Source organism: Gossypium arboreum, chromosome 12 (assembly GCF_025698485.1).
Source record: "Gossypium arboreum isolate Shixiya-1 chromosome 12, ASM2569848v2, whole genome shotgun sequence".
NCBI lineage: Eukaryota > Viridiplantae > Streptophyta > Magnoliopsida > Malvales > Malvaceae > Gossypium > Gossypium arboreum.
Genome location: NC_069081.1, coordinates 10,366,163 through 10,376,071, shown reverse-complemented (window position 1 = coordinate 10,376,071; position 9,909 = coordinate 10,366,163). Strand labels below are relative to the sequence as shown.

The 9,909-nt window shown below is 33.8% G+C and overlaps 1 protein-coding gene across 1 annotated transcript; it reads right to left on the bottom strand.

The window, feature by feature from the left end:
* Positions 1–6,190: 6,190 nt before the first annotated feature.
* Positions 6,191–9,225, bottom strand: LOC108478367 (receptor-like protein EIX1). The gene is made up of 2 exons (XM_053022694.1): positions 9,100–9,225; positions 6,191–8,976 (listed from the first exon to the last, which is right to left on the bottom strand). Exons 1-2 carry the CDS (start codon positions 9,179–9,181, stop codon positions 6,410–6,412), a joined length of 2,649 nt encoding a protein of 882 aa, XP_052878654.1. The 5' UTR covers positions 9,182–9,225; the 3' UTR covers positions 6,191–6,409.
* Between the last annotated feature and the right edge of the window lie 684 nt (positions 9,226–9,909).

Here is a 9,909-nt window from a genome sequence, read left to right as displayed (position 1 = left end):
GCAAATTTTTATCAATGTTTACAATATAATCACAATTTCACTATAAGCTGACTTCCTGAGCAACAGTCACTAAATTATTTATAACTAGAGCTACGAAACTCCAAATCAATTGCCGTAAATTTTCCTTGAAAATAGACTCATTTATATTTTGTCCATAAAATTTTCATAATTTTTAGTTTATCCAATAAATACCAGATTTTTCCTAAAGTTTCCCTTATTTCATTGTTTGACTCATCTGACCACTCTTCACTACAAAATAAATTTCTCATTGTACAGAATTCAAAACATGTCCTTGTTTATTTCATTTGAAACTAGACTCATTAAGGAGTCTAAGCATATAAATTTCATCATTTGACTATTTTTATACGTTTTATAGTGATTTTATAAAAACAGAACAGGGGATCTAGAAGTCATTTTGACTTTGTTCCACATTACTTCAATTATCTCATTATCGGCAATTCTTTTGCTTTTATAGTTTCTTTTATAAGAAACTAGACTCATCAAGATTTAATTACATAATTTATTCAGCTTCTAACTCAACTCCCACATATTATAGTGATTTTCCAAATTCACTCTTTCACACATTCTTTGTATACATATTATTTAAACATGTATATCACCAAATCAATTTCATTGATTTTAACAAAAATTTTACTTAGCAACCTCTTACTCTATAACTCGGCAACCATGAAAACTTCTTTTTAAGCACATAGACTAAATTCTCAATTATCCAAATCTTAACAAAATCTATCTAATGACCGAATATAAATTCTTTGCCCCATCCCTATGAATTCATCTATTCTAAACTCAATTTACCAATTAAGTAAATAACACTAAGTTTGAGCATTATTTGACAATTTGTCTTGAGTATCCAAATAAATTCATGTTCTTAATTCATAATTTCAAGTATTTCATTCACAAGTTACACAAATTATGCTCAAAATCTCAACCTTAATTTCGGCAAGCACCAACATATTAACCAAAAATTTCCCAAAGCACCTAAACCACTACTATGCATATCTATCAAGTTAAAACCTCACTTATCCACCTTTACTCATGAAAGCATAAAACAACCAAAGCATAAAACAACCACCATTTCTTACCATCCATATCATGGCCGAATACCCCAAAATCACCATAGAATTCAAAATTTCAAAATGGGCTAAGTCATATAATTAGCAATCAACCACACTAAAAAAAAATTAAAGAAAATAACATGACATTTTACCTTAATCAAGCAAAAATCATGTGACCGAAAGCCTAGCTTTCCCCTTATTTTCGCAATGAAGAACAAAAGATGAGCTAAACCTTGATCTTTTCACCTTTCACTCTTTTATTTATTTATTTTATTATAACACCAACAACATATATTATTATAATTATATTATAATAAAATATATGTATAAATTACATACACTTCAATGATCATTCCACATGGCCGGCCACTACATAATAAAAATGTCAATTTGACATGCAAGTCCTTATGTTTTAAAGTCACATAATACAAAGCCATTTCAAAATTTACCTAACACATTCTTAAAATTTTCTCACAAGTCCATTTCAATTAATTTCATATCAATTTTCAACAATTAAAACATTTAAAAATTCACACATGCATAAACACATATTTTAGACAATAAATATTATATTCAAATATTTCGGTGACTCAGTTTAGCGGTCCCGAAACCACTTCCCGACTAGGGTCAAAATAAGGCTGTCACAAATTTGCCTATTAGGATTGCAAAAGTTGATAAATATGAGTTTTAGATGTTAAAAGATTTAATTGAAGAGCATAATTGAAGTAGAAGTCCTTAAATGGTAATTATACTATTAGGTTTTCATAGACAAAAGTGGACATACATAGGTAGAAGCTAGGGTTTGTTTCAAGCTTCCAAGCTCCATAACCAAGAAAGACGTGGAATCGACCTTGATCAGGGAAAGGAAAAGATTGTGGACTAAATTGCAAAATTTCTTTATTTTGTACCGAGGTAAGTTCAAGTGTAAATGTAGTACCGAGGCAAGTTCAGGTGTAAATGTAGTAACATAATTGTCATTTTAAGTAATTTAATGTTATTTATATGATATGATGATTAATATCATGAAATATTATGCTTTGTGGTTATTATTGAGTAATATGCAAATTATGTGTGCTACTTGTTAAATATGAATTGCTACCGAGTATCGGTTTCGATATTCCGTGGAAGACGGCAAAGATGTGTGATCGAGGAAAAAGTCCGTTTGAACCTTGGGAATAGATTAGAATACAAGTGACATGTCACTAGGATATTTGAGTTCTGAGCTCGTTGAGTTGAGTCCGAGTTCCTGAGATGTAACTAGGCATCTGAACTCGTTGAGTTGAGTCCGAGTTCACTTATGGATGCGAATGCCCGAGCTCGTTGAGTTGAGTCCAAGTTCACTTATGGGCGGGTTACATGGTAGCTTGGCTACATAATTTTCGCAGGCTATTGAGTTTGTCTAGCTGCGGGTATGGCACTTATGTGCATGAAATCCGTGTATTCGAATCATATTCCGATATGTTCAACGGGTAAATCTTAAGTGGATAAGGTGAGTACCTAAAACGAAGGTGACATGTTGGTAAGTGTGGTGAATGAGAAAATTTGTACAGGTATGTACTTAACCCTCGGGTTGAGACTTCAATAAAACAATAATATGGTAGGATCATAAATGGGAAATATGATATGAATGCTTTGGTGATATTATGCAAATGTGGATTTCGTATTATTGCATGGTTATGTTACTTGCTATTTACATGTGAACTTATTAAGCAATTATGCTTACTCCCTCCTCTCTATTCTTTGTAGTTTTGTCAAGCCGGCTAGGAGATCGGGAACGGTCGGAGGCTCGCTCACACTATCAACAAACTATTTCGGTATAATGACTTGTATATTTTAGGAATATGGCATGTATAGCATTATAATAATTTTGTGTATATAATCTTATGATATGGCTCATGGATGGCATGGAAATGTTTGAGAATGATTAGCTATTGGAGTGGCTAATCAAGATTATATTTGATAACACATATGCTTTATGTGCTAATTAATCTATGGAAATCCATAAAATGGTGAAATTGGCTATAAAATAGAATCACACAACAGCAGTGACGTGAGTTTGAAAAAATCACTAAAAATAGTAGAGATAGAATTATATGATGAATAAAATATGAAATTGAATCTTAATGAATCTATTTTCATGTGGAAGAAACAAAATAGGTAAAAGAGTTCGATTTTATGAGATATTTACATTTTGGTGAAACAGGGTCAGAGCAATTTCTGGATTCCCTATTCTGAATTTAGAAATTCATCATAAATTGTGTAAAAATAATTATGACTAAAACTTTATATTTATGGATTTCTTATTGAGTCTATTTTTAATAGAAACAAACGACATGGTCATTGGATCTCTGTACAGGAAGAAATTTGACTCGTAGTGCACAGGGGTCAGAATAGCCGAACCCTGAAATAGGAGAGACTTTAACTAATAAACTGTACTAATTGGCCCTACCAAAAATTCTAGAAAACAATTAGTAAGTATATATATGAGTCTAGTTTTAGGGAAATTTTACGGAATTTGATTTCGAGTTTCGTAATTTGAGATATGATTTTTTTTAGCGACTGTGACACAGATGGACAGTTTACTACGTGAATTGTTTGAACTTGTTTAAATGCTAAAATAAGTTTAGTAATATCTCAAGCTCGACTCTGGCGACGGTCTCGGGTAAGGGGCGTTACATTGCTTGATTGACATGAGGTAAGCAAAGAATTGCTTCAATGTTTTGTTCACCAAGAACCTGCTCATAAATAGGTTCGATAACTGCTCAAAACTCAAAATTAAATATTGTGGCAATTACAAATACCACGCATGGGCCGAGTCTTTGAGTGTCATTGAAAATGACCTACTCTTAACTTCATCTGGAACCCCAAATATATTCATATGAATCACATAATGCACTAAATGGTCTTAACAGTCTCCTCGACCATCATACATCATTTTAGGAAATTTGGATGCGGGGGAAACATGATGTCACAATATCTTTTTAGCTAGAGGCTCTTTTTTATACTTCTCCAATAATTAAGAGGATTCCATTTCTTGAAAATCCCATAAATGTTTTTCTAACTTCTTTACTTTTTTTTCCAGAGTATTTTGACTAGCATAGCTATAACTATCATCATCATCCTCATCATAACTATCAGCTTTATCATCTATATCAACATACTTATCTACTAAATTCTCATTACCTTAGCCCGCACGTTGCCAATCTTACTTAGAATAAATGGATTCTTCTCTTTTACGCTTGAGATTTTGCTCCTAATTCATCTTGTTTCCTTTAAGCTCATCAATGAGCTTTTTGTTTCTTTTATTTATCTCATTCGCTTGTCTTTGCCTTTCCATTTGGTTATGGATAAATTTCAGTTGTTTTTCATATTTCTTTTGTTGATAAGACATTTCCTCTATAATCCTTATTTGTTCTTGCATATCTAGATATTTTTTACTACCAGACTGGTGATGCTGGGACCTTTGATCTATTGGTAATTCTCGACATAGTACTAGTTTTGGTAGTATAATACCATGGGCAATGTTGATAAAACTGCTAGTATGGCTGGTAAGATTTGGTTCATTTTGATTTTGTGGGATTGTGTTTTGGCCGCCATGCAATGGGTCTAAATGTTGGGTTGTTCTAGCTTGATCAACATTTGCTTCTATGTTGTGATCGGTAGGATCACTAAGTTGATTATTGGCTGGGTCAAACACTGTTCTTGGAGGATCATTGACACTTGAATTCGACATAGTTTGTCCACACTCACCGTACCAATTTTTGATCAATGAGGTGAACAAAAGGAAGAAGGTGTTGTTTTGATGAAGAAATGAAGGAGCGTGAAAGTTGGAAGGAATTTTTAGTCTTATAGAGATAGTTCAGAGATTCAATGTGAGAAGTATATGAGAATAAACATGCGTGAGTTGTTTGCATGGTTCTTTTATAATGAAGGACAAACTTAGCTACGTGTCCTAAGATTATTGATAAGGAAGTCTAATTTGATACCCTTGCAGTGACGGTGATGTGACGTCTTAGGATGAGACATGTTAGGATGACTAGCAATCAATTAAAATAGGTCTCCACGTGGTCCTCAAATTACGTCAGCGGAGGTGGATAGTTCTAAAGTTCGCCAGGTTGTGGTTCGCAAACCAATTACTAGTTCGCGAACTAGTTGTGGGTTCGCGGTACGATTGATTCCATTGGAAGACACATGCCAAGCTCTTTATGGATGTTATGTGAGGTTTGTAAGGTTTGCTATACAAGGTATACCAAATATAAATGATGGAATTGTATTAAACCAATCTATTAGAAAATTACAATGCATTGATGACAAAATAATTACACTAAAAGCACTAGATTCCAATAAAGAAATGGTAGTATTTTATCAATGATAGAAGGTTAAATTACACGACAATTCAATTCAATTTGTTATTGCTATTTTTACCCTCTCATCTTCATATTTTTATAATTTAGTTGTTTTAAAACAACTAAAATTCTATCTCACACTTATGTGTGTGAAAACTACATATTTAGAATATAGTGGTGTTTAAAAATAATATGTAAAAATTAATTAATCATATAATTTGAAATTAATTAATAATAATAACAAATTCAATATGTACTATATTAAAATGTAAAAATTAGATTAAATTGTGAGTAAAACAAACTTTAAGCACGTAAATTCATCATATTAAAATATTAAATGCACTAATTATTTATTATGTTGTTGTCTTTCACCTTGAATTAATATCGAGTTAACTTATGACACTAATACAATTTAATAGAGATAATAAAGTGTCCATAATTAAACTAAAATATACAAAATTGTTTAAGATAAAGTTTTGGTTGAGTGGTATAGTTAAAATTTTATTAACCCAAATACCGTGAGTTCATATCCCGTCAAATGTAAAATTTTAATTGTTTTTATAAATAAATAAAAACTAAAGTATCTTCTAATTAATAAAACTTATTTTAAATGTGAAGGACTTTTCATAATTTCTTAAACTAATTGCTATTCGATTGACTTGTGATAACCATTCAATTAGAGGTTAAATAATAGTATAGATATAGAATTAATAAAGATAATAAAATATGCATTATACAATTAAAATGTAAAATTATATTTAAATAAAATTTTGAGTAAATAATAAAATTAATATTTATTGATGTAAGTAGCACAAGTTTAAATCCTACCGAATATAATTTATATATTAACAAGTTCCATAGAGGACATTGATAAACCAATAATACATAAAATATCCAAATATGGTATTAGATTTGGATCAAGTAGAGGTACATCGCTTATTTTTGTGTAAATAGATGGATTCCCTCATATCATAAACCTGCAATATTCTATTTGCGTGGCCTAGGCAGTGGGCATTTGGTAGGAAGTGGAGCCCCGCAAAGCAATGGATTCCCCTCATAAATGGAGGAATCATTAAATCTTGGCAAAAAAGGAATGCTTCCAGAAAGGTGGTTGTATGACAAATTCAATCGAGTCAAAGAAGCTAGAGATGTCAAGCTTCTCGGAATCGCTCCTGAAAGATGGTTGTGTGACAGATCCAAGATGCGCAGTACAAGCAGGTTTGTTATCTCATAAGGGATTTCACCTGTAAGATTATTCCCTGACAGCTCTATGCTATTCACGTTTGCCACTACGTTGCTGTATTCAGGATCTCTTCCTCTTGTTACCTCCCTTATTAGCCTTTGGAACACCTCGCTACCCTTTCCATGGACCAGCGCGCTCAGATTACCAAAACACTTAGGAATGGGACCTGAAATTTTGTTTTGGGAAAGATCTAATATGTGCAGATTTTGTAGCCTGCAAACCTGATCAGGTATGCCCCCACTTAGAAGGTTTGAGCCAAGTCGTAGCATGAATAAGGATGACATATATTGTAGCCACAAAGGGAGACTCCCCGAAATTTTATTCCCTCCGAGGTCCATGCTTGTCAAACCGGTGCAGTTTCGTAGAGAAGAAGGGATTTCCCCATCCAGATTGTTGTTGCTCAACAGCAGCACACTTAGAGAAGGCAGGAAACCGAAGGAATTTGGGATGTTCCCCGTTAAACTGTTATTTGATATATCTATTCCCCATAACATTAATCGATGCCAACAGTTAGGGAGTTCTCCACTCAACTTGTTGTTCCTTAGAGAAATAATGTTGAGCCCCTCTATATCACACATGGATGATGGGATTCTCCCACTCAGATGATTCCTAGAAACATATAATTTCTGCAATCTAGGCATCAAGGCCCCAATATTTTCAGGTATTGGCCCTGAAAACGAATTTTCATCGAGGATTACATCAGTTGCATTAGTGGACCAAGAAGGGAAAGGACCCTCCAAGTTATTGTAACTCAGATCGATGAGATTCAAATATGGATAATTTAAGTGGCGTGGCAACTCCCCCCTCATTTGATCTTGAGATAGAACCAAATAAGTGAGTTGAGCAGACAGTTGGGAAAACCATTTCCCTGGTATGGTGTCAGATATGGAAACATTTTTTAAGACGACAGAGGTAAGTTCATTTTGAACTTGAAGCCATACAGGAAATGAGGGACCTGTCATGCAGTTTTCAAGTTGGATAGACTTGAGTTTGAAAGGAGGAAACCATCCATGCGACGCACTGAAAGCCAAGGACCTCGTTGGCTCTGTTGTGAGACGAACATGCTGCAGTTTTCTTAGATTCATGAAGTGGGTTTCCTTTAGAATACCCTTCCAAGAATTCGCCATAAGGTTCATGTCAACTAGCCCAGAAAGTTGCCCAAGTCTTTCAGGAATTGTACCATTCATGGTGTTATATGACAGGTCTAATACTCTCAGTGCTGACAAGCTTCCTATTGATGATGGAATTGAACCCCAGAAAGAGTTGCTGGAGAGATCTAGGTGTTGTAAATGTTTAAGCAATCCTAATGACTCGGGCAGTTCCCCTGTCAATGAGTTGGAACTTAGATCAAGTGACTCTAACTTACTGTTTGGGTTACTTGAGAAACCACTAAAAAGCCCATAAACGTCACCATGGAAATTGTTTGCAGAAAGATCTAGGAACTGTAGTTTGCTAAGGTTGCCAAGTAATCCAGGAATTTGACCCTCGAGGTTCAAATTATCAGACAAATCAAGGACTTGGAGATTCTTGAGGTTTGCAAATTCATCAGGAATTGAACCGCTGAAAAAGTCCCATGTCAGATATAGTTCTGTGAGACCAGTAAGATTGAACAACCATGGGGGAATTAAAGAGTTGAAAGAATTCTCTGACAAATCAAGAACTGAAAGTGACGTGAAGTTAATGGATGGCAATGTCAGTGGTAAACCTTTAAGTTCACACCAGTGTAAGCGCAGGTGTACCAATGAGGGCAGCATATTAAATGTTTGCAACCAATGGTCACCTATGCTATCGAGTTTGACAAATCCCAGGTTTAGATATTTTAATGAAGAGAGAGGTGTAAGCCATTCCAGACTCTGTGAACGCAACTCCCTGGGACCTGTATTGCTGTAGGCGTCTGCATAGAGGTCCAGATACTGCAAATTTGACAAATTCCCAAGAGAAGCTGGAATCTCTCCAGCAAAAGAAGCAAAAGAGAGATTGAGATATCTCAGATTTTTTAGCTCACCGAAGAAACCGGGAATTTCAAGCCCTTCAAAATCGTTCAGGCTTAGGTCCAGAGAAGTGAGATATTCCAAACGAATCAAAGATGGGTTGATCTTACCTCCCAAACAGGAGCGTTTATATGCTGGTGGATCAACAGCACCGATTAAGTGGTAAGGGTTTCTAAGGTCGAGCTTTGTGACACGTCCTGTTTGGTTGTGGCACTTGATGCCTTCCCATGTACAACAATCTTCGCCAATCCAGGAAGAGAGCCTGCCAGAAGGGTCGGTGAGACCTTCTCTAAGGACCACAAGTGCTCCTCTGTCGGTGTCTGTGCATTTGATATCAGTGGAACAAACCACAAACTTAGAATTCGAATAGAGAAGGAAGAGCGAAAGCAAAAAGGAAACAAGAAGAGTGTAAGTTGAGCTGAAATTAGGCTTGTTAGCCATACCAATAGAGTGCAGACGAATTGGTTGAGTCCAGCAATTTATGAGCAATTGGCAGCTGAGTGGAAGGGGGTGCTTTTTGTCCATTATTACTAGTAGCAGCACATATAACTAGTGGGGCGGTCAGCTGTGTGAATTGTGGACTTGGAAATCAGCATCATTACTTATCACTCTCAATTGCCTGCCTCTTTGACAACTCCAGAGGCAAGACTCAACAGTGTGGCGCCAGTAGCAGCAGCATGAGCATGCATGGCAACCAGCTTTCCATTGTCAGAATTTCCAGATGGATCATGTTCCATGACTACATTGGCATGCCAACCTATTGTTAAGCCAGTTAAACTTTTATTTTTAATAATAAATGAGGATCCGTTTGTTTATATATAAAAAATAGTTTGCTCAACGAAAAATAACTTACAAGTTAAAGTAAAATAAATCTTTTTGACCTACATTTTGAAAATTTTAAGTTATTTTTGAAAAATGTTTATCTATAGATAATTTTATTTTTTATAAAATTAACTTAAATCAAGTTTAATATTATTTTTATTTTTATAAATATTTAAAATATTATATTCTTTAATATTATTAAATATACATATTTAATTATTTATATTTAGTCTTATAATAAATTATTAATATAATAAATATAATTTATTATTTTAATAAATTATTTAATATTTCAATTTTATTTTAATAATAAATTTTAAAATAATAATTTTAAATAATATTATTCATGTTATAAAATAAAGAGAGATAGGGAAAATAAAGAATAAAAAAAAATGAAAGCAACAGAGAATATAATTTATTAATCAAAGGGT

What these genes read in the sequence shown, in the direction of transcription:
- LOC108478367 (XM_053022694.1), bottom strand. Translation starts at nt 9,181, where the DNA reads ATGGACAAAAAGCACCCCCTTCCACTCAGCTGCCAATTGCTCATAAAT. An exon ending in AATTCGTCTGCACTCTATTG is followed by an intron (nt 8,977 to 9,099) that starts GTATGGCTAACA and finishes TCAAATGCACAG; the next exon opens with ACACCGACAGAGGAGCACTT.